The sequence below is a fragment of the Mustela nigripes genome, chromosome 7 (assembly GCF_022355385.1).
Source record: "Mustela nigripes isolate SB6536 chromosome 7, MUSNIG.SB6536, whole genome shotgun sequence".
Lineage (NCBI taxonomy): Eukaryota > Metazoa > Chordata > Mammalia > Carnivora > Mustelidae > Mustela > Mustela nigripes.
Window position 1 is genome coordinate 128,793,104 of NC_081563.1, and position 24,671 is coordinate 128,817,774.

At 45.3% G+C, this 24,671-nt stretch overlaps 2 protein-coding genes across 11 annotated transcripts in view; one reads left to right on the forward strand and one right to left on the reverse strand.

The window, feature by feature from the left end:
• CSE1L (chromosome segregation 1 like) overlaps positions 1–13,712 on the forward strand; it is a 49,394-nt gene extending 35,682 nt beyond the window's left edge. For both annotated transcript variants that reach the window (XM_059407192.1, XM_059407193.1), the window contains exons 14-25: positions 829–890; positions 3,339–3,475; positions 4,600–4,703; positions 6,314–6,411; positions 7,704–7,854; positions 7,998–8,206; positions 8,602–8,699; positions 8,796–8,881; positions 9,306–9,387; positions 10,646–10,792; positions 11,746–11,977; positions 13,279–13,712. In XM_059407192.1, coding sequence (XP_059263175.1) covers positions 829–890; positions 3,339–3,475; positions 4,600–4,703; positions 6,314–6,411; positions 7,704–7,854; positions 7,998–8,206; positions 8,602–8,699; positions 8,796–8,881; positions 9,306–9,387; positions 10,646–10,792; positions 11,746–11,977; positions 13,279–13,368 — 1,496 coding nt within the window. In that variant the 3' untranslated portion in view covers positions 13,369–13,712. The remainder of the gene's footprint in view (positions 1–828; positions 891–3,338; positions 3,476–4,599; positions 4,704–6,313; positions 6,412–7,703; positions 7,855–7,997; positions 8,207–8,601; positions 8,700–8,795; positions 8,882–9,305; positions 9,388–10,645; positions 10,793–11,745; positions 11,978–13,278) is intronic.
• An 8,632-nt stretch (positions 13,713–22,344) lies between these two features.
• Positions 22,345–24,671, reverse strand: part of STAU1 (staufen double-stranded RNA binding protein 1) — a 56,999-nt gene continuing 54,672 nt past the window's right edge. For 8 of the 9 annotated variants that reach the window (XM_059407194.1, XM_059407195.1, XM_059407198.1 and 5 more), the window contains 2 exons: positions 24,469–24,554; positions 22,345–23,879 (listed from right to left, as the gene is read on the reverse strand). In XM_059407194.1, the coding sequence (XP_059263177.1) occupies positions 23,864–23,879; positions 24,469–24,554 (102 nt within the window). In that variant the 3' untranslated portion in view covers positions 22,345–23,863. Of the gene's footprint in view, positions 23,880–24,468; positions 24,555–24,671 lie in introns of those variants that run through there. The other variant, XM_059407197.1, reaches the window with a different exon arrangement.

Here is a 24,671-nt window from a genome sequence, read left to right on the forward strand (position 1 = left end):
TTGGGGTCCTGGGATCGAGTCCCGCATCGGGCTCTCTGCTCAGCGGGGAGCCTACTTCCTCCTCTCACTGCCTGCCTCTCTGCCTACTTGTGATCTCTCTCTGTCAAATAAATAAATAAAATCTTTTAAAAAAAAAAAAAAAAAAAAAACCTATGGTGGGCGCCTGGGTGGCTCAGTCAGGTGTCTGTCTCGTCATCTCCGCTCAGGTCTTGGTCTCGGGGTCATGAGCTTCCATCCCTGCCTCGGGTCCCACGTGGGGCATGGGACCTATTTAAAAAAAACAAAACAAAACAAAACCATTTTTGTATGGAAATGTTAAACACACTGAAAGGGAGAATATTATAATGAACTTCCATGCTTTACTGTCCTTGAGCTTTAAGAATTTTAAGTAATTGACCAATATTCTGTCTTTTTTTACTAATTGATTTTCCCACCATTAGAGCACTTTACAGGAAATCCCAGCCAGTGCTTGCTTTGGCAGCACATACAATAAGGAAATCCCAGCCTGAGAGACGTGTTTTTGATTCGGAATAGCTTCACTTCTAGTTTAGAGGTGACACATGGTCATTAGCTTGTAGTCTAAATCATTTCTATTCAATTAATGTAAGCCGTAAATGCATGTTCATTTGTAATGAAACTTTACAAGGGGAAAAAACAAAATTAATCAATCTTATCAGAACAAATAGCTACATAGTAGAGCTTTATATAATTAACTTCAGTTACTTGACATTTTGGTTACCAAAACTGTTTCAAAAATCTGATAATGTCACTATTCTGGGAGTCATAGTCCCTAGCCCTTAAATAACTATGGTTTTATTTTTTTAATAGTGAATGAATTTCCTGTCCTTAAAGCTGATGGTATCAAATACATTATGATTTTTAGGAATCAAGTAAGTAGCTTTTGATTTATATGTTATATGCCACTTAATCTCTTAAGAGTTTTATTGTATACCAGCTTCTCTTCCCTTCTGTGCAATCCTACACGAAGTCCATGTCTAACAAAACAATAACTTCTTAAGAACTTAGGATTCCAGACCATGCTTAATTTTCTCCTTTGTCTTAGAAATAATCATTATACAGTGATTTTCATAAAAAACCGGGATCCATGGGGTGCCTGGGTGGCTCAGTGGCTTAAAGCCCCTGCCTTTGGCTCAGGTCATGATCCCAGAGTCCTGGAATCCGAGCCCCGCATCGGGCTCTCTGCTCGGCAGGGAGCCTGCTTCCTCCTCTCTGCCTGCCTCTCTGCCTACTTGTGATCTCTATCTGCCAAATTAATAAATAAAATCTTTAAAACAAACAAACAAACAAAACAAAACTGGGATCCAAACAAGGTATAAACACATTGCTTATGGTTCATTATGTGTCTTGTCTTTCTTTTAAGATTTTTATTTATTTGAGAGAAAGTGTGCAGAAGCAAGGGGGAGGGGCAGAAAGAGAACCAGACCCCCCACTGAGCAGGGAGCACAACGGGGGTCTCCATCCCAGGACCCAAGATGATGATTTGACCAAAAAGTAGGCACTTAACCTACTGAACCATCCAGGCGCCCCTGTGTTGTCTCTTTATTTTATGACAGAGAGGTCCTCCTTCCCCTTTCATATGCCTCTAATTTTTGGAGAAACCTGTCATTTATCATGTAGTTTCTCACATTGTACTTTTAGCTGCTTGAATTCTCAAGTGTGTTTATGGTTTTATTACATACTTATTTCCACAAAAATTCTGTAGTATTCCATAGGTTTAAAACTATTTATATAAATGATATGATAAAAGGCCTATGGATGTTGTTGTTGTTTTTTTTTTTTTTAAGATTTTATTTATTTATTTGACAGACAGAGATCACAAGTAGGCAGAGAGGCAGGCAGAGAGAGAGAGAGAGGAGGAAGCAGGCTCCCTGCAGAGCAGAGAGCTCTGCAGGGGCTCGATCCCAGGACCCTCAGATCATGACTGGAGCTGAAGGCAGAGGCTTAACCCACTGAGCCACCCAGGCGCCCAAAGCTGTTTTATGTTAAAGAGTAATGAATGGGAATTCTAAATTTTAAGATTTTATTTATTTATTTGAGAGAGAGACAGAGGGAGCCAGATGCGGACTCAATCCCAGGACTCTGGGATCATGACCTGAGTTGAAGGCAGTTGCTTAATCAGCTGAACCACCCAGGTGCCCGGGAATTCTAAATTTTTAGAGGTTTCTCCCTCCCTCACTCCCTTCCTTCCTTTCTCTCTTGCTCTTTTTTTTTTCCCTTTAGAGTAGGCTTCATACCCAGCCTGGAGCCCAACATGGGGCTTGAACTCATAACCCTGAGATTAAGACCTGACCTGAGAACAAGAGTCGGGTGCTCAACTGCCAGAGCCACCCAGGCACCCCTAGAAGTTTCTAATGAAGATTAGTACTATTTTTGTATCACACCCCCCCCCTTTTTCTTTTAGAAGAGAAAATGAAGCACAGATGGCTTAAGTGATTTCTCCAAGAAATGCCTGCCAGTAAAAAGTAGTTCTTAGTGAAGTCTTAGTTTGCCTGTCCATAATACTACATTACTTTATGGTGTATTTTTTTTTTTAAGATTTATTTATTTATTTGACAGATAGAGATCACAAGTAGGCAGAGAGGCAGGCAGAGAGATGGGGGGCAAGAAGGCTCCCCACTGAGCTGAGATTCTGATGCGGGGCTTGATCCCAGAGGCTTTAACCCACTGAGCCACCCAGGCTCCCCTGGTGTGTGTGTGTTTGTTTGTTTTTTAAGATTTTATTTGGGGTGCCTGGGTGGCTCAGTGGGTTAAGCCTGTGCCTTCGGCTCAGGTCGTGATCCCAGCATTCTGGGATCAAGCCCCATATCAGGCTCTGCTCAGAGGGAAGCCTGCTTCTCCCTCTCCCATTCCCCCGCCTTGTGTTCTCTCTCTCGCTGTGTCTCTCTCTGTCAAATAAATAAATAAAATCTTAAAAAAAAAAAAAAAGATTTTATTTATTTATTTGACAAAGATCACAAGTAGGCAGAGAGAGAGGAAGGGAAGCAGGCTCCCCGTTGAGCAGAGAGCCCGCCAGGGCTTGATCCCAGGACCCTGGAATAGTGACCCGAGCTGAAGGCAGAGGCTTTAACCCATTGAGCTACCCAGGCGCCCCTATGGTGTATGTTTTTATTTGCAAGATTTTCCTCTGACCCTAGTTTAATGTTCAGAGGAAGAGAACTGTAAAAGTGACTGTGAATTGAGCCTTTACATGGAAGCAGAAGTTTCTATTTCTCAGCCGTCTGGTCTCCCATTGTAACAGCTGAAAAAAACACACATTCCAAGATCAGCAAGGCCTTCAACTCATTGAGTTAAAGCATGCATATTACTCTGTTTTTCAGGTACCAAAAGAACATCTTTTAGTCTCTATTCCTCTCTTGATTAATCACCTTCAAGCTGAAAGTATTGTTGTTCATACTTACGCAGCACATGCTCTGGAGAGGCTATTTACCATGAGAGGGCCTAACAGTACGACTCTGTAAGTGTCTGACTCCAAGCAGTTGTTATTTTTTTCAGCTAGGGTGGGAACTTTCTGGTCAAAGTTCTCTTTGACTATATTCATAATGTCATTAGTAGTTGGAAAATAAATGTATACTTTTCCCTCATTTAATTATTTCTGTGTCTCAGTCCAAAAGGATGAGGCCATATGCTAAAAATAGATACATTATGACAAAAAGTTAAATAGGAAATTGGGGCAAAGGAAAATAATAGGGTGAGATTCTAAAAAGAAATGTGTATCCAAGGATCAGGTACAGGAGTCCAGGAAACTCCTGAAATTTGTGCGTCTCCTTGCAACCAAGGCATCAAGGGCAACGTGGTGAGTTAAAATTTTCAATGTCCTTGAGATTAAAATGAAATAGTAACTCAGAAGGCAGCTCAGAAACTGGCCTTCATTAAGGGAGTATTCTTAGTACCATCATGCGACAGAACTTTTTTATGTGGCTGTTTTTGCATTATTACTCTGTGTGGAGATTGCTCCCAACTGAGTGGAAGTAATGCTCTAGGGTCCCAGACAGTAGCTCTTCTGGCCCGAGCCAAGGAGAAAATGTAGAGGAATGGACGGTCCGCATATCTTTCAGGCCATTCTGAAGCAGTGTTATTTCTTGAAACTGAGCTTTTGTTAAGAGATGGAAAATAGTTCTAGGTTCTTTTCTTCATCAAGAACTTGAAGTGCAGATATTCTTAGAGCCAATTAAGGGTTGAAAGGGCATCCTTTGAGGTGAGTCAAACCAGTACCTGTCTTCAGGCCCACAACTCATGCAGAATTTATGTGCCTGCTCCAGGAAAAGTAGATGACTGAGACCCCCAGGGTCTGCGCTCTGTTCTCGGTGGTGATAGTTACGACCCAAGGGTGACCTGAACAGCTTTAGATGATGTCAGGTTTGCCTGGATTTCGGTTTGTGTTTGATCCCAGATGTGCCTTTTTAGGAACTTAACGTAAACACATGTAAACAGTTACTTTCTTAAGGTATCTGTTGATTGTGAGTGGTGGGAGATGGCTCGCTTTATGCCAAGAAGTGTGGTTTAGTGGTTGCCCAAGAGAATTCCAGAGTGATCAGCTCAAGAGGTGGCAGTGACTGAAAGCTGTTTTTTCATCTATAGCTTTACAGCCGCAGAAATCGCACCGTTTGTTGAGATTCTGCTAACAAACCTTTTCAAAGCTCTCACACTTCCTGGCTCTTCAGAAAATGAATATATTATGAAAGGTAGGCCGTTTCCCGGGTGTAAAGAATATAAGAATCCCATCTCCGATTACAGGGGTGAATGCTCGGAGTTGTACTTTAGGTTATGTAGTCAATGAACCAGATACTGCTGGCTAAGCATTAGGTTGGTTTAGATATTTTTAAATGGAAAATTTTTTTGTTTATTGTTAACAGTGTTTTCAGAAAAAAAAAACATTACCCTAGTTTGATATAGAGCTCCTCTTGTTAAAGAAAAAGTAGCAAACTCCCTTTTTCTTTACCTAAATTCACTTCTTGAGGGTGGAGAGCAGATCAGACAGTCGTTGATGGCATGCTAGGCTAGGTCGTGGCGTGAAACCCGGGTGCACGTGCTGGGCTCCACAGGCATCCTGCCTCCATAGAGCTACTGCCAAGAACACAGGCAGCTGTAAACACCTTCCTGCTGCTACGTTGGGAGAGCGTCGTGGGGACAGCTCTGACTTTGGGGGCAAGTCTTAGTCACTATCGCATTGCAGTAGCTTGTGTATGACTCAGGAAATGCAAATCAGACAAACTGTCCCTGATGCCGGGTCCGGCCCCCTGGGGTATAGGGTGTGTGTGTGTGTGCACGTGTGTTTATATGTGTGGATAAGAGTGTGTCTCGGTGTGTATTTGTGTGTGTCTTCGGCACCATACATCTCCCGACGGTGATGTGTGACTGCTGTTGTTTAACGTCTGTTTCTGTGGGGTTAACGAGTCTCGTTACTGTGCTCCTGGGGTGTGCGAGAGCACCCGGAGGTAACACCCTTTCAGCGGTACCGTTGGAGGAGTGAGTGAACGGACTCTGCCAGCCGAGGAGGGGCACTGAGCCATCCTCAAACCCCTTGACCCAGCTCAGGGACAGTTTTCTCTAGGGAGGGATGCCCCGTGCTCAGCTAGCTGGGAGAGGAGTCTGGCTCAGGTGGAAGAAACATGCTCAAATTTAGGAGGCAAAAGAGGCTAACTTTCTTTCCTCTGTGCCTGACATGCAGTGACTGCTGTACTTGGTAAATAACTGTTCTACTTGTGCCGAACAATTATGTACATTTTTAGCTGAGTAATGTGTCTATTGCCCATGCCGCATGTTGTTAAGCTTCTGTTGATGAGCTGTGTTCTTGTAGCGTGGACCCTCTGTAGCTTTTTATGTGTTTTTAGATTTTTCTCGGGCTCCCAGTCTCTCTTTTTGGAGGGAGACGGGCGGATGGTCTTCTCTCAGGTTTTGGTAGGCTGTGATGTCGTCCTTTAGGCCAGGGCTAAACATCACTTGCCACCGATTTTCTAGTTCAGAGCGGCTGGGGACTGTGCTCCCTTCCAGCTCCTCCCTTCCCCCGTGTACCACTTCCTCTTGCTCAGTGTTTGCCTCTTTGGTCACTCAGTATTTCTTAGTGTCCCTTTTTCCTAGTAAGCCGTAGGCTTTCTGAAAGCTAATTGGCGCAATTTTGAAAGGAAAGGCAATTTAGATTGTTTTTAAATATAGAGAGCTATCTGGGGATTGCTTAAGGGTCTTAAAATTTTGGTGATGAGTTTGTGGACTGTTTTTGTTTTTGTTTTTGTTTTTTCCTAACCACTATTTTGTTTTGAATTTTAACTATTCTTGCTGTTTTTATATTTTACAGCTATCATGAGAAGTTTTTCCCTCCTACAAGAAGCCATAATCCCCTACATCCCTACCCTCATCACTCAGCTTACACAGAAGCTATTAGCTGTTAGTAAGGTAACAAGACCAGTTTTAAAAGTACAGTTGATTTTTAACTTATACTCTCAACTGTTTGAGCCTCAGAGCTCTCTGGCAGTGGGTCAGGCTTAGGAAAAGTTCTCTGGATTCTTGCTGACCAACAGTTAAGTACCTTTAAAAGTTTGGAGAGGTATTAGATTGGAGACATTGCAGCACTTATTAAGTATACACTTTATTAAGTGTAGGCCCAGAAACTTTAAAATGTTTCATTTGAATTATTCTTATTTAAAAAGTAACATGTTTCACTGAATAAAATTGAGAAAATACAGATAACTGATCTGAAATGATCTTAGATGGAGGAAAGCAGGCTTTGTACCAAGTGGACACAAAAAGGGCTTACTCCAGCTTTTATAAAATGGTGCCGTCCCTTGTGCTGGGTCTCCTTTACTCTTATTTCCCCCAAGTAAAGTCCATTCCTTTGATCAAAAATTTCATAGATATTTTGATTCATATTCATTAATACTGAGACTTAGAAAATTAAAGGCAGCTTAAGGTTGCCAAAATTCTTTTTGAGAGACCTGTTCCTAAATATGGAAAAAGAGATAAATTTTTAGAACTATTACAGGGACTTTGGATAACTGATCATTTTCCCACTGAGTTCTGGTAAGGGTGTTGGACTGCTTTGAACCATGGGTGATTGAGAGAGAAGAGACATTGGGTCTTCCCCTGTTCCCCACCTGAATCTTCTGAGTTCATCAACTGCGTTTGGTAGCCTTCCAAGAAGGATTGTTTGATGGAAAATAGGATTATGTTGCCTTAAAAATTGAAAACCACTGATAGAAAGTAGTGTCACCCTGTAGATACAGATATTGAGACCTACAGAGGTTAAGGCTTGCCTAAGGTCTCACATAAGGCTCGTGCATAGCCAGGACTTACATGTCCCTGCTCATTTCTTCCACCACTGCTTACAGAGATGGCTCTAGGAGAGCACATGGGTTTAAGACAAGTTCCTCATAGCCCTGGGAACTGAAGCTTGTGTGGTCATCTCCCTGTGACTCAAGTTATTTTTCATAGTGGACTTTTACCCATTAAAAAAAAAAATCCAAAGAAAGAGGCATTAGTGTATATTGTTTATTTTCTGAATTTTAAAGTCCATATAAAACTTTAACATATATGCAGGCAAGTATAATTGATGTTTTTTTTTAATACTGATTTTTTTCAAAAGAGGGCCTCTCATTGTGCTCTAGAAAAGATAGGTGTGTGTGTTTGGGATATTTAATACAGTCATTTGAATTACTGGAGAGCGGTAAGCTTTCTGTTTTTAATTTCAGAACCCAAGCAAACCTCACTTTAATCACTACATGTTTGAAGCGATATGTTTGTCCATAAGAATAACTTGTAAAGCTAACCCTGCTGCTGTTGTAAATTTTGAGGAGGCTTTGTTTCTGGTGTTTACTGAAATTTTACAGAATGATGTACAAGGTAAGTTAAAAGAAGTTATTTTCTTTCTTACTGAATAAAGCTAGTAAAGTGGCTAATAAAATGCAGCCTGCCTCTGAGGTATGTGCCCTTTTGTGGGAGTCATTAGTTACAAAGCTGACAGCTGTTTTTACTTTTATCAACAGAATTTATTCCATACGTCTTTCAAGTGATGTCTTTGCTTCTGGAAACACACAAAAATGAGATCCCGTCTTCTTATATGGCCTTATTTCCTCATCTCCTTCAGCCAGTGCTCTGGGAAAGAACAGGAAATATCCCTGCTCTAGTGAGGCTTCTCCAAGCGTTCTTAGAACGTGGTTCAAACACGATAGCAAGTGCTGCGGCTGACAAAATTGTGAGTGGGACTTGTTTTGATGTAACTCATTTTGTAAGGTAGCAGAGAGAAACTGAGGATGCAGATTTTTAAAATTTTTTAATTTTAAAATATAACAAAGTAGTTAGTAGAAAATATTAATGTATATTTTATTACAATTAAATATCCTTTAATTATCTCCATGGTAGAAAATTAAAAAGTAGAGCCAGATAGGTTAATTTCAAGAACTTAACTTTAAGGCTTATAGTGATGGGGTATTTTCTCTCTCCACTTTAGAAGTAGGAACAAAAGCGAAAACGTTAATCGTTGTAGCATGCACCTTTTCCAAAACATCGTCTGTCAAATAACAGTGTCACTTTTGGAATAGTTAATCCTTGCCTCTTTAACTGAGTATAATTTGATCTAATTTGTTGTAGCCTGGGTTATTAGGTGTCTTCCAGAAGCTAATTGCATCTAAAGCCAATGACCACCAAGGATTTTATCTTCTAAACAGTATCATAGAGCACATGCCTCCGTGAGTATGAGTCCAACCCCTGCTGTATGATTAGCAAGGACTGTGGTTACTCAGACAATGCTGACTTATATATTGTTGCTTTTATACCTTCTTTAGTGAGTCCGTTGATCAGTACAGGAAGCAAATCTTCATTCTACTATTCCAAAGACTTCAGAATTCCAAAACAACAAAGTTTATCAAGAGTAAGTAAAATCAGGGCCCCTGGGTGGCTTGGTCGGTTAAGCATCTGCCTTCCGCTCTGGTCATGATCCTGAAGTCCTAGGATTGAGCCCTGCATCGGGCTCCCTGCTTGGTAGGAAGCCTGCTTCTCCCTCTCCCTCTGCACCCCCCCCCCCCCCCCCGTCTTGTGCTCTCGCTCTTGCTGTCAAATAAAGAAATAAAATCTTTAAAAAAAAAGAAGTGAGATCATTTGGCTCTTCTTACAGAAATAATGAAGGAAAGTAGCTAAAACCTTTAGCCTTTATGGTTACATATAAACGTTTTATCAGTTATAAGCTTTTTTCTGTAAAATATTTTAAGATGTTTGTATTCTCCAAATACTAAGTCACTTTCAAATATATTGTGTTCCAAAGGTTAGTTTCTGAGTTCTGCATCTCCTTTCAACAGGTTTCTTAGTCTTTATTAACTTGTATTGCATAAAATACGGGGCACTGGCACTGCAAGAAATATTTGATGGCATACAACCAAAGTAAGTTTGTTTTTATTACTTACGGTATTTTGTTTTGTAAAGCCCAAAAAAAAAAAAAAAAAAAAAAAGACCTCTTTTAGCACCAACCAGCATTTCTATTTTATGGATGGTTTTATAGTTCTTGGTGGAGCTACAGTATCTTTGTGGTTTTTTCAAAATATTCTTAGGACTGTTGAGTTGCAAATAAGAAAACCCCTGCAACATTTTTCTAACTCCTACCCCTGCCTTCTACACAGCTTGTGTTCTGCGTGATTTGGGATGGTTGGGGCTGTCTCCAGGAGCCTGTTTCTGTTAAAGCCATAGTGCGATTTTGCAGATGAAAGTCTTTGCTTTTCACTTAGTGTATATACAAAGAATCTAGTTAAGTGGGATTTCCCATTTCATAGGGAAAGGAAAGTTAGAAAAAAATGACAAGAGAAATCTTGGAGAAAAAACACAAACACAAGTGAGATCCATGTATTAGTATTATATAAAAAAAAAAAATACCAGATCGACTGAGATGTAAAAAATGAACTAACCTGATAAAGTAGTACCAGAAAATATGGTTTCCAGCTGCAGAGGTCTATGAGAAAATTGGTTTCAGGAACTGCTAGTGGGTAAGGTAAATTGGTGTGCTCATATAAAGCAAAAACATGCACTCTTTACCTAGAGCATTAAAATGTCCAGTATCTTCGATACCCTCTGTTTCCACTTCAGGTACTTCTAGTGAAGTGGAAACTGAGGATTTTACATTGTTTAGTATCATGAAAAACTTTGCTTTTAGGATTGTTTGCAACAACATATTAGAATTGTTGGCTAAATAATTTTTATAATACAGCCATTAACATTTATATCCTTATACATATGTTAAGTACAGGATATTGGGAAGTTTATAATCCAGTAATGTTAAAACTAGTTATTACTGGATAGTGGTGTGATGGTTAATTGTTTTTCTTCTTTCTCTTAACTAATTTTTCAAAGATTTTTTGAGTAATTAAGCAACAAACCAAACCATGAGACAGAAAAGTGGCTGTAAAGATTTCACATGAGCACAGACTGTAGTATTTCACAGAAGTTGCTGGCAGCACTCGGCCACAGGGTCAAGGTTTGAGGTTTCTTTGTGGCTTTGTCATCTCCAGGTCTCTGCCATTCAGCTGATCAAAAAATAGTAGCCCTGTTATTTTGGATTTTATTCTATTCCTAAGGAGTCAGTGTAAATAACATCTAAGCATTTCACAGTTATTAATCAAAGTGATAGTTTAATATTCTATTTTAATAGAATGTTTGGAATGGTTTTGGAAAAAATCATTATTCCTGAAATTCAGAAGGTATCTGGAAATGTAGAGAAAAAGATTTGTGCAGTTGGCATAACGAAATTGCTAACAGAATGTCCCCCAATGATGGACACGGAGTATACCAAGCTATGGTAAGTACTCTATTACAGCTTCCTTCCCTTATGACTGCAAAATAAAACAAGCTTATTCTCCTGAGGGCTGAGAATTCGATTTTTTTTTTTAAGATTTTATTTATTTATTTGACAAAGATCATAAGTAGGCAGAGAGGTAGTTAGAGAAGAGGAAGCAGGCCCCCCGCTGAGCAGAGAACCCGATGCGGGGCTCGATCCCAGGACCCTGAGACCATGACCCGAGCCGAAGGCAGAGGCTTAACCCACTGAGCCACCCAGGCACCCTGAGAATTCGATTCTGATCACAGCTTCTCTACTAGCAACCATCAGATCCAAGACAGGACATGTGGGTCCTTTTGGGCCTCGAAAGAGGTTTCCTGATTCTTAACTTTATCGGAGGGGGTTCATTTGCCCCTTTGAGAATCTGGTGAAAGTCGCTGGTCTGCATGATCTCTAGGAGTGTTCATGACAGACGCCCAACTAATTGGCTTAAATCTTCAAGTGGAGAAATTGAATAGGCTAAAAGAGGATCTTACGTGCTTGTGCCCCGTGTTCCTGACTTTTCTGGACATGTTGCTAGAAACTTGCCTCATTTTGGGTTCGCTCAAGCACACTTCCAGAAAGGGATCTGATGATTTGAGGCCCGTTTCTTCTAACTTTTAGCAGCAGTGAATCCCTGGTTTGGGGATTCACGGCCTTCTGCTTGGGCAGTGGGTCACACAGCCAGCTGGACAGCTCTGGAGACGGTGTTAGTTTCCAAAAGGGAAATTGGCATGCTGTGGCCAAAAAGAAGAGCAGAGCGGTGTTGGAGGATGGTGTGGGAACCGGTGTCCGTCCTCCATTTCAAAGGTCCCTTCCACCTCTTGAGACTGTGGCTCTGTGGTTTGTGTCTCTGAGGAGTTGCTGCTGCTGCTTTAGATCTTCAGAAGTGTGCGCTTATTAATCTTTTGTCTGCTTGTTTGCTTCAAATCCAGGACTCCTTTATTACAGTCTCTGATTGGCCTTTTTGAGTTACCGGAAGATGATACCATTCCCGATGAAGAACACTTTATTGACATAGAAGATACACCAGGGTATCAGACCGCCTTCTCCCAGCTGGCATTTGCTGGGAAAAAAGAGCATGATCCTGTCGGTCAGCTGGTGAACAACCCCAAAATTCACCTGGCACAGTCGCTTCACAAGCTTTCTACTGCTTGTCCAGGAAGGGTGAGTGTGTTGTCCAAGAACTCTGATTAACGAACCCATTTCTGGGAAGGCAAGAAGGTACTATTAGGCCTTAATTTTCTTTAGTTAAAATGATGTGTGCCATAAGTAGATTTTAAACAAATGACTTTTGGAATAAGGACAAAGCAAGAGATTCAACGCCCCTCACCTCTCTACACTTTTTAAGTTTTATTTATTTATTTAAGTCATCTTTACACCTGACATGAGGCTTGTACTCACAGCTCCCAAGATCAGGAGTCACATATGCTCCGACTGAGACCGCCAGGCACTCTAGAAGTCTTTGAATAGAAATGTAGTTATTTCCCAGAGTGAAATAATTCTTCTGTTAAAATGTAGGCTTTTTTTTTTTTTAATTTTTTTTTTTTAAGATTTTTATTTATTTATTTGATAGACAGAGAGAGATCACAGTAGACAGAGAGGCAGGCAGAGAGAGAGAGAGAGAGGGAAGCAGGCTCCCCGCTGAGCAGAGAGCCCGATGCGGGGCTGGATCCCAGGACCCTGAGATCATGACCCGAGCTGAAGGCAGAGGCTTAAACCACTGAGCCACCCAGGCGCCCCGGCTTTTTTTTTTTTTTTTAAAGATTGTATTTATTTATTTAACAGATCACAAGTAGGCAGGGAGGCAGTCAGAGAGGGAAGAGGAAACAGGCTCCCTGCTGAGCAGAGAGCCCGATTCGGGGCTCGATCCCAGGACCCTAAGATATGACCTGAGCCAAAGGCAGAGGCTTAACCCACCGAGCCACCCAGGCGCCTGAAATCTAGGCTTTTTTTTTTTTAAATTAACTGCAGCATACTCAAATACTGGATTATGGAGTAAACATAATGGCTGGAGAGTTGTATTATCCAGCACTTTTTACAGAGCCTTGTAGAGTGAGAAAAACGTGTATTTTTCAGTGTTTCTTATTATGGCAGCATTCAAACTCCTAGAAACCAGGTAAGGAACCTTCACACACTGACCTTCGAACATCACCAGTATCCCGCCCTTCTTGTTGCACCGGTTTCACCTGTAGGTACTTAATCACGCATCCCTCACCAGTAAGGACTTTGTTTTTTTAAATCCCCACAATGCCACTACCACACGGAACAGCAGTGATGGCCTACGGCTCTGCTTTTTAGACCTGTCCAGATATGAAGGCATAAAGCAGCTGAGATCTCAAGCATCCCTGCGGGAGGGCCTGGTGGCTCACCGTCCTTCCCCGACTCTGGCGGTGCTCCAGAAGGTGGGGGCTTGTGTTGGCTCGTTAGGATCTCCCGACAACCAGCGTGTTTCCAATCTCTCGTAGGTTCCATCGATGGTGAGCACCAGCCTCAATGCGGAAGCGCTCCAGTATCTCCAAGGGTACCTTCAGGCGGCCAGTGTGACGCTGCTTTGAACTGCCTTTTCCATATTGGCTAAGCCCAGGATGGTTTCTGAGGAAATCACATAGACGTCTGAGCACAGCTGCATTAAAGCAAGTTTTCCTTTTGAACTTGTCACAAATTCCATCTTCTAAAGAATATTAAATGTTGCTTTAAGCTGAACCGTGAGCATATTAGATGGTTTGTGTGATCATAAGTAGAAGTGGGGGACTTTCAAGTTCGCAGCTTCCAGGGACAGGTGTTAGTTCAGTATATGACCATGAGTTGAGCATTTGCACTGTTGGGTTAACTTTAAAATTTTGATGGACACTGAGCGTGGAGACTTTTTTCTGTTACTAAATCATTTTGTTTTGAGGCATCATTTGTGTTTCTTCTTCTTTGTATTTTTGTCTGTTTCCTTAAGCTTTTATTGGAAATGTGAAGTAAGTAAAGAATCACTGGTGTAACTTGCCAAGAAACGCACATTTCATAGTTTTAAATCTAATCAAAAAATTTTTTTAAAAAGCCCTCAAATATGTATCTAAAAATATCTTGAAGACCAGGTTTTTGGTGCTGATACTATTATAATGAATTTCTTTAAATAACTGAAATTCAAACTCAGATTACTCTTTCCTTACCAGGGGAAAGGGAACATTGACATAGGTTTGGGGCTTTTCTGTTTCAACTTTTCTGGACCTGTTTCTAGGAGGTAGCATGAACTCTGGGCCAGATGGCTCCCTCTGTAATTGGGGAGAAAGGCCCTGCCTGACTTCATGAGGCGTACGTTGGGCAGCACAGGTGTTTGCCCCTTCGAGAGTGTCTGTCATGTTAGCATGTTAGCACCTGAGGTCTGAGATGAGCCGTGGGAGTGGGTATACACTAGCAAACAAGGCTACCTGGGCAGGTTCTAGAACAGTTCGTTTTTAGGAAGTAATCAGACTATCACAACTGAGGGGCATAGTTTACTTCTGCTGGAATTGTCCGTTTGGTGCAGATTAAACTGAAATCTCATTCTGCACAATTCAGTGGTTTCTTTTAAAAATCAGGCACCTGACTTTGGATGTTTTTCTCAACACACGTAGTGTGTGAGAAACCCTCCAGCTTAGCCAATGAAAGTGTTTTTGTACTAGTGTACTCTATTTTTGTCTTGCCATAGTAATGGAAGCATTAAATCATATGTTACTATTTAAGTGATCAGGACAGGATACTGAGATAGTATTGGGATCTACCTTTTTTTTTTTTTTTTTAAAAGATTATTTATTTATTTATTTGACTGAGAGAGGGAGAGCGAGCACAGGCAGACAGAGAGGCAGGCAGAGTCAGAGGGAGAAGCAGGCTCCCTGCAGAGCAAGGAGCCCGATGTGGGACTTGATCCCAGGACACTGGGATCATGACCTGAGCCGAAGGCAGCTGCTTAACCAACTGAGTCACCCACGCGTCCCAGGATCTACTTTTGAAGTATAATTTAATACAGGTAAGAAATCAGAATGGAAAACAGTTGGTGATGAGGGTTTCTGTTTGCTGCCTACCTGATCTCCCAGAGTGGCACAGTTCGGGTAAAGCTCTGGGTGAACAGTTCAGTACCTACACCGCAGATGCTGCCGCAGAGAACCCTTGCTTCAGCGTCTCAGCCCCGGAGGACTGAGGTTGTGGACTTTTTCCTCAATACAACGGAGAAGACCGTTCGTCTTTGTAAATAACGCCTTTTCAAATAGTTTCTGAACAGAGAGACTGGCACCTTCCTTTTTCTTTGGCACAAGTCATTAATTCTGCTGAGGTTTAAAAATGATTTAAATGGAGGTTTCTTACTCCATCATCTAAGAGTTTACCCAGCTTTTAAAGATTTTGAGAGCTGGTGTGTAGTGAGTTTTTGACAGGCCTTAGTGACTTTCTCGGTGGTGATACCAGTTCATTGCAGACAGGAAGAGCTGGGCTCATACTTTGAGATCGGGCCAACCTGGGTTTGAATTATTCTGCACCTGACACGTGTGACCTTGAACAGATGACTCAGCCTCTCCACTTTGATTTCTTCTGCAAAATGAGAATAATCCCCTTCAGATGGTTGTGAGATATAAAAAGACATATGCAGAGTGAGTATTTTTTTTTTTTAAGATTTTATTTGACAGAGATCACAGGCAGAGAGAGGGGGAAGCAGGCTCCCTGCTGGGCAGAGAGTCCGATGCGGGGCTCGATCCCAGGATCCTGAGATCATGACCTGGGCCGAAGGCAGAGGCTTAACCCACTGAGCCACCCAGGTGCCCCCACAGTGCGTATTAATAAGTAAAAGCAGTGTTTGTTTAGGGTGAGCTTGGGGGCAAGTGGGGCTGCCTTGGAGGAAGTGTTTTTACTGAGCACTGCAGGACACTGCCCTGTCTTACTGGCAGTGTTGCCCAGTGTTGTCGTCCTGGGAGGGCAGAGGTGGAAAGACTTTCCGGAAGAGTCCTGGCCCCAGTAAGGCACTCACTCCCAGGGTAGCTGGAGATAACGGGGAAATGTATCTAACCTGCAAGTTCATCATGAGAATCTCTTGCTGGGCCCATGGATTCTTTGTTTGCGTGCATCTCCCCTTTCAACAGCTTGATTTTTAAAAATAACGTTTCTGACTATGAACGTATTTTCTTTGTTGGAAACTTGGTAAATACAGAAAAAAATTTAAAAATCCTATTCCTACCTTTAAAAATCTTGGTTCCCCCCCTAACATAGGTGAGATCATTTATGATAACAAACACTTACTATTTACTTTGGTAAATATCATTACCAAATTCAAAGACTAATTTATCATCAAACAGCCTATAATTATTTAAGTGAACATTTATGTCAGTCCGTTTCCTGATGGTGGAATTACAAAGCAGTTGTCCTGTGGAAAGATCCACGCCAATTCCTGTAGCACAGCCCGACCCACACTGGTCCCTCTGTCTCTTGTGTGCCGCAACCAGTTGGGGTTTAATCCAGCTGTTACACATGCGTGGTTGTGGAGTGACAGCTTTCTACCTTCCACTTTCTGAGGCAGCAGCTTTCAGCTCCTGGGGCCGTTAGTTCTTCCCTATCTCAATTGGCAGATCACCCTCCCTGCTGAGAAGAGTGTCTAAGACACACTTCTAGTATCCTTTTTTTTAATCCCAGTAATGACACTTTTTTAATTCTACCTTCAACTTTGGCCACTGTTTCTTGGCTCCTCAGTATTGATGATAAGGTCACTCTGATGCGGCCACTTTCCCGTGACTGTCACGCTGTCGCAGGAGAGGGCACTCCCGTTACGCGCAGTAGCCCTTTGTCCCCTGGGCTTTATCTATATGTCTCTTTTAAAGGGGGGAAAAATGAGAAACGGTACTTGAGCCTGGGGCCGCCCTGGGGAATGGTGAGGGGTGGCCTTTTGTAGGGCAAAGGTGCTTCATGGACCCGTTGAGAAAAGCTTGAGGTCATTTCCAGTGGATTCTCCACAAGAGCTAAGGAGCCCTGGTTACAGCTACAGGAACACACTGCCCTGGGGGCCAGCTCCCCCGGCCACCCACCTGCTGTGGGGTTGCTGCGTGACAGGTGGTAAAGGCTGTTTTGAAATGCTCACATGTGGCTGGAGAAGGGAGTCATAAACTGTAAACTGTATGAAGTCATTTACCTATTTCTGGGTTTCCTCCCTTCTCAATTAGATGAGAGAGAAAAATGTGGCAACAGGAAAGCATGGTCCACGCTTAGAGCGAGCCCCAACGGGCCGGTCGGTGCTGCATAAAGGAGTCCGTCTAATGGGGAAGTGGGAAAGCTGAGGAGAAAAGCAGCAAATTTACCTCGCATCAGAAAAAGGTCCATCTCCTTGTGAGAAGTTAGGTCACTCCTTCTGGGTCTAGAGGGCATGGGATGACCGCTCCCAGGGAGCTGGCTTTCTAAAGTGAACATTAGCTGACAGGACCTCCCGATGCGTCTCCCAGGTGAGTCCACAGGGCAAAGGCCCAGCGTCCACCAGCCCTGCCCCTCAGAGCAGGTTTAGTGTCCTAGGAAGGCCGGCAGCCCCATCATTAAGGTCCCAAGAGGAGGGAAGAATCGCTGCTCCGGTGCCTGCTGAGCATCCTGGTCGGCGGAGGCTGCACGAGCCTCCCGAGGAGCAGCAGGGCCGGGGGTGGCAGACCGGAGCCGCCCGCCACGGGCTGTGCATCCCAAACCCCCCAGCCACGCGAACACCTCACCCTCCACTCTGATCCTCCGCCGCACCAGTCCTCCCAGTGGCCTTAACAGGCTTCACAGGAAACTGCCTTCAGTCCCAAGGACAGACTGGCTCTGAACTTGGACTCCAGCGCCAGGGGAGAAGGGTATATCTGTAATGGCGGGGCCGGAGGTGCCCTCTTTTTAGTTCAAAGGCAGCATTTCTCAACATGATCCAAAGCATTTGTGATGCTATCGAAAGGAACAGCTATCATTATTATTATCAGGACTATAGCTCTGTAGTCTACATTAGAAGAAACCCACGAGTGGGTGCCTGGGTGGCTCAGTGGGTTAAAGCCTCTGCTTTCGGCTCAGGTCATGATCCCAGGGTCCTGACATTGAGCCCCACGTCAGGCTCTCTGCTCAGTGGGGAGTCTGCTTTCTTCTCTCTCTGCCTACTTGTGATCTCTGTCAAATAAATAAATTCTTAAAAAAACACAAAAGTATGGAATGGGACCAGCAACCTTTTAACAGCCCTCCCCCATGTCAGAGGATGCTCCGTGCTTAGGTTGGTGGGCAGTGAGGAGAATAAAGGGAAGTAAAAGTGAATCGACCGGAGACGTGGACCTGGTAAAGCTGTGCGCTGTGCTGGGGAGTGGCACCCGGACGCCTGCTGGCCTCAGAACTAACAGGTGCGAAACGAACAGCTCTGGTTTTACACAAAGGGAGACAGAAGGCTAGGAGGAGTCATGGGTCTCCATGGATCTCCCAAAACTCACCCACTTGCTACAGTTCCAGCGGAGAAAGAGACAAAGTCTTGCTCTCACGGAATCGATCACTATAGCTTTTCTCGGGAAAGCTGCGGTGGCCCGGGGCCTGGATCCCCGTGGAAGACGTGAGAGCTGGAGAGCCCAGAACGAGCATGATTCGGACTCCACATCTCGGGCACAGAATTGGGCAAAGTCCTCTCCACCAGCCCCGAGTGGTTGCCAGCCGGCGGACCAGGAGCCGCGGGCTAGCGTCCGGAGGAAGAGCCGCAGGAGGGAGGTACGAGGCACTTCCAGCACAGGCACTACGAGGAGCCACTGACGTGTATTGTCTTAATGGGGTGAGAGAAGGGACCTCCTCACTCAGGTGAAATCCTCTGAGGTCTCAGCAAAGCGGTGACAGGTCAGGACTGATGCCCGGCCGGTAGCTGTGCCTGTCACGAGCTCTCACGGTCTAGTTCACGGTTCAGCACACGGCCTTGCCCCCTCAGAAGGCGCAGACCGACCAGCTCCTCTGCCGAATGCAAGTTCTCGTCCCCCTGCGTGGCAACCCTGCTCCTTCGGGAGGCGACGTCCTCGCAGCACAGACACCTCCCCCCAGGCTATCTGCCCTCTACCAAGTTTCCTCGGGCAGGCCCTTGGAAACGCACCTGGCCAAGGCGAGCAATGACAAAGGTGGTCACACCATTGAAAGAGTCGGGACTTTCAGGGGACAGATTTGCCAACAAATCCTCTAGGCCCTAACTCCCAAACTCAGCCCCAAACCGGCATATCCCCTGCCCTAGCCTAATGGAGGTCTGTACCGTTCTGGTTTCCTGAGGTGGGGTTTGGCTCACCCTCCAACCCCATTTTCTTTTTCTTTTTCTTTTTAAGATTTTATTTGACAGAGATCCCAAGTAGACAGGCAGGCAGAGAGAGAGAGGAGGAAGCAGGCTCCCTCCCGAGCAGAGAGCCCGATGCGGGGCTCGATCCCAGGACCCTGAGATCATGACCTGAGCCAAAGGCAGCAGCTTGAGCCACCCAGGCGCCCTCCAACCCCATTTTCATTGTTGTTGTCCTCGAGTCCAAGGAGCCAACCAGACAGGAGGGTCCCGCTAGGACCCAGAGCAGGTTCAGGCCCGCTCAGCACCCAGGACATGGAGGCTCGGACCTGCAGGGGGCAGTTGCACAGAACAACGGAGGCCTATGCAGCTTCCAGACCCTAAAAAGTCTCTGGCCGTTTCTCGGGGAGGCCTTTCTGGCAGCCAGCACAGAAGAACACAGTCTGAATGACAGGATGTGGTCGGGTCCTCATTCCAGAAGGAGACCAGCTGCTCGCTCACCCGTCCACGCTCAGCAGCATCAGATCAGGGGAGACTCAGCTGCTCCTGCCACAGCCTCAGTGTCAGGAGTCAGGTTCGGCGTTCAGGGGGGAGTCTGCTTGCAGAGCCTCCCTCTGCCCCTGCATGTGTGCACGTGTGCTCACTCTTAAACAAATTGGGGCTCTTAAGCAAACTAGTACAAATTTCCTAAATTATATATAATTTTGCTAATAAAACATGGATGTCACTGAAATTACAAAATTAGAGTAAGTTGCTTTTACATTGAGTTTCACATATTCTCTCTCTATATACACATGCTCTGTATTCACTAAACGCAGCACAGCAAATAAAGAGAGGAGCAAGAAGTTCCAAGAAAACAGTTGCGCTGCTTTCGTGAATCGAAATCCCCTTGCCCTCCCCCACCCCTGAGTTAGCCACTGCCATTTAGAACCCTCATTTCTTTTAAAAACCTATCGAGGAGGGCGCCTGGGTGGCTCAGTGGGTTAATCCGCTGCCTTCAGCTCAGGTTGTGATCCCAGGATCCTGGGATCGAGTCCCGCATTGGGCTCTCTGCTTCGGCAGGGAGCCTGCTCCGCCCCCCTGCCAGCCTGCCTCTCTGCCTACTAGTGCACTATGTCAAATAAATAAATTAATTAAAAACAAAAACAAAAAACCTATTGAGGAAAACAGGCTACCTTCTCCCTGCCGATGCAGCAATGTTCAAGTGGTTAAAAAATCCATTTATAGATTTGGAAATTTCAAGTAAAAATTTTTCTGTTTTTAAGGGCACATAGAACTATTTAAGCCCTAAAGCCAGAGATGGTAGTGGTGGAAGTTTCCGACGTTAAACTGCATGCGAGCAAGCAAGAGCTGTCCATCCTGCCCGGGGCCTGTTCTGAGCTCTCGGCCACTCCCGGACAGCGGCCTGCTGCTAGGAACGTGGGCGGCCTTCCTGTGGGCCGTTCCAGTCGCCGGAGCCCCTCTAGGAGGACCTGGCGTCCGGTGCAAAGCGACACACATCAGCTCGGCGAGCAGGGGAAGGAAACCCAGTATCAGAAGGGATACTTCTAAGAACTGTAGGTCACGTTCCTGTGGCTCAAGAAGGCCTCTGAAAAGCAACAAAACAGCAGCTCTGGGGAAATCTCTTTACTCACTGAAACCTCCCTTTGACAAGAGGCACCTTGCAAAGTCAAGACCTAACGCCCAGGTGATCGGGAGACCCACACTTGTCTGTCCCAAGGACAAGAGCCTCTCCCTTCTGAGGGTCGACGCTCCACAAATCCCAAGACCCACAGTCTTCTCGTGGCCGACCCACAGCACCTGCGGTTATCTCAGACCTGCCCCTCCAGTGCCTTCCTGTCTCATTTTCTGCCTGTGGTGTGGAAACCAGAACCGCACGGGTTGTCCCCAGGGCCGAAGCCCCTTGTTTTGGCTCTAAGGTTCTTGTGGCGCTGAGAGAGCACACGGACCTAAAAGCATGCACCACCCCTTCCAGGCAGCTCTGTCCAGGCCTGTCGAGACTGGGGCCGGGGGCGGGGGGGACCTGCGGCAGGGCTCCCGCAGCGGCCAGGCTGATGAGAGTTTACAATCTAGGAAACATTCAAGGACAGCTCTCCACAACAAAGATGCGCCACCCTTGAAAACCAGCCTTTCCAAGAAGGCTGGAAATCCGTGCACCGCCGCTGAGGTCAAGGGGAAACTTCCCCCTCGTGCAGCTTTGGCAGTCAGGGCTGAGCAGCTAACTACAAGGCGTGATTCACTTCGGAGACCGCACTGTCCTCTCCCGTCGTCCTGCAGCGTGGCGGGTGCCGGTGGGCAGACGGAAGGCAGGGGACAGCGCTGGGCAGAGGCGCGCAGCATGCTCCCCGCAGGCCTGCGAGGCCACTGAGAAGTGGCAGGTGGCAAGAGGGGAGGCGGCGGCTGGCGAGGCCGGGAGACTGGCTACAGTCTTGATCCGGGGGAAGGTCCCAGGAACAGAGGAGGCTGCGAAGAACCCCGGGTGCTCGTAGCAGTACAAATGCAGAGCTTCCAAGTACATGGACACGAACCAGCTGAACGCGTGTATACGTGAACACGCACTTGTATACACGTGAACACGCACACGTGCACGCCTACGCACACAAGTATTTGCTTGCTGTCTGCTCAGAAGGCCTAGAGAACACCCAATAAAAGTGCTCCGAGTGCCCACATCTTGGTGGTTTTTGTTTCTCTGGCTTTTCTTTTCTTTTTTTTTTAAATCATCTTTTATGCCCAGCATGGAGCCCAGATCCACTGCACTGCGCTTGACAGACTGAGCCCAGCCAGGCGCCCGCCCCCCACACGGATGCTGCCGTCACCAAAGGGGACCAGCCCCTTGGAGAAATGGCGGACTCCAGGACTAGAGGAGGGAAACACTCTTCCTTTCACTGGTTTCATCCCTGCAATGTTGACAAACCCCCTTCTGTCACTGAGCACTTTTCCACACCCTTCGGACCACATCGTCATTCTGGGAGTCCAACCCACAGGCCGGTTCGTCCGTGTGAACCACCTTTATGAGCATCTTCCAAAAACGAACCAGAAAGCCACCAGCCCACTCCTCAGCCAGGCCTGAATGCAGCGTCTCACCTGGACTCCGAGTGTGAGAACACCTGCTCGAAGCGAGGACACTCGGAGTGTCGAAGTCTGTCCTCCTCGGGCTCCTGTCTTTGGGTGACAGTGTCCAGTCCAGAGAAGAGGCACCTCCCCTCGCCCGGGCGCCAACGCGCCACTTCCGCACCCTCACTCGCCTCTTCCCTCACTTTAGTTACTGCTCGAAAGGACCAACAATTCATTAGTAGCTGTTTATTGATCAATGGTTTGATATAAAGTTATTTCAGATCTTCAGAATTTTGCCCAAACAGAAGTCACAAGCATTACAAAGTGTTTTTTTTTTTTTTCTTTTCTTCTTTAAAAAGGGTAGGAGGCAGGTTGGGAGGGGGCCAAGCTAGCAGTAGTGGCATTTGAGAATAAATTAACCAAAAAAAAAATTTAGTATTACCATTTATTGGTGACAAACACTAAGTTTTACTTACATTCCATGGGGAGAAAAATCCCAGCGCAAACAATGAATCGAAGCGGTACTTAACTCGCAAGGCTACGGCGCTTTTCATCCGGACCGCACGCAGGACCTTAACTGCACACGCGTCTGTGCACAGTAACACAACGTCAAAAGCAACACAGTTTCAGAGATAAACATGGGTCATTCTTCCATTCTTTTCAGCCCTACATGGAGATCAACAGCCCTACATGTAATCAACAGTACAAAGCACTCAAGGAAATCCATCTGCGGGTGTACACGTCCTACACGGAGACCATATCCTGTAGTGTGTGAAAGCTACGTGTCCTCAAGAGCCATGTATATACACACAATTTTTTTTTAATAATCTTTAAAACAAAGATCAAAGTTCATTTGTTTAAGTCCTGTTGCATTAACAAAAAAAAAAAAAATAGAAAAGGAACCAAATGATCATTAAAGTTTAAAATTCCTAAACTGTCCAATTTATACAACCGTGGGAGACTTCATCAAGGACTGAGAAACCAGGACTGTCTCAGCTAAACCAGACGGCACACAATTTGCATCACTGAAATGGTCCTGGATTAGTCCAATAAAGTCAAAACGTATAACCACATACACATGGATATGATCTTTGCTGATTAGATTACGGATAGAGTCAGTCTCGGACAAGTTTCTAAACTGTGCTATGTAACTAGATACAATTGAGAAACTCTCAGATGAAAATTTATATAGTGTCATTTCAATCAAAAGAAAATAATAAAACTAAGAATATGTATCTCTTTTGGGAGAGAAAGCAGTGGTGGGGAGGTGGGAGCCACGGGAGGTGGGGCCAGAGCACGCTAGAATGGTTAGTTGGCGCTGAGTAGGAAGCATCTGATTTTCTCTGGTGCTTTTGGCTCTGGGGCTGGTCAACGGCCCCGCTCCCTGGCGTGGGTGTCCAGGGTGTGTCCCAAGGGTTTGAGTGAGCCACTCCGAGAAAGTGCTCTCCTCCTGGTTTCCTTCGCATGGCCCAAACAGCAGCAGCCACAGCCGAGCACAGAGGGGCCCGAGGCCACTCAGCAGACCCTGCCGTGCCCCACAGCAGCTGCCTGTGTGTGGGGACAAAACAGCACCCGTGCGCACAGCCACGGCCGCCTCCGTGTGTTCCCGCCTTTGTCACCACTGCCGCCTCGGTTCTTTACCCAGCACGTCTCTCAGCCCACTGGAGGTATCAGAAATTCCAAATTCTCAAAGCAGTTTCAGTATTTTCAGTATGTATGTTGGGGTTTTACAACGGTTCGTGGCCAGAAAAGGTTCAGCACCTCCCACACCTTCAAGGAAGAAGAAAATGAAAATGATGCCAGTTTTGGAATGTAAGAAAACTTAACCCATGTTAACAATGAGAAGAACACAGCAGACACGGAAGCCCAACAGCACAGGCCCCAGTTTATGGGAGCCCCGTGTGGCGCGTTGCTCAGGCTCTATGGCCAAGCGAAGAAAGCAACGAGGAGAGAGAGTGCGCAGTACGTGATCTCTGCGGGAAAAGGCAAATACAAGAAATACGGGACTGTACTTGCATGAAGAAACACCAGGAAAAATATGTAAGAAACTAATAAACACGTGATCTCTGGGTGGGGGCAGGAAAAGTAAGATGGGTGGGGGCTGTGCGGGGGGGCAAGACTGAGCACCCGCATCTCTGAAAATCACTGTGGGGTTTGGACCCTTTGTATGTATCACCTATTCTACTTGTTTTTTAAAAAGTAGAGCTCTGGCCACCACTTGGAAACCCTTCCGGGAAAGGGACAAAGGTGACAGAGGGGAGGGTCCCACTACTGAGTTGAGCACAACTCTCACTCCTGAGGTCTGAATGAATGCAAATGAGGAAGAGAACTGCCTTTCCGAGTAAATCAGCTCACTCACACAGACACTGGTCCATTTCCTGTTCTTGGCATCTCTGTACTCTGCTGGTCCAGCTCAGACAGCAACTTTAAGATGTTCAGTGCAGCCTAGCGGGGACGAAAGGAAGAGTCAGAGCACGACCGCCACCCCGGGCCACAGCACAGGGCACTGTTTGAATAGGGAGGCGAGGGACAAAAGAGCGAGTCCCACTAAACCACACTTTC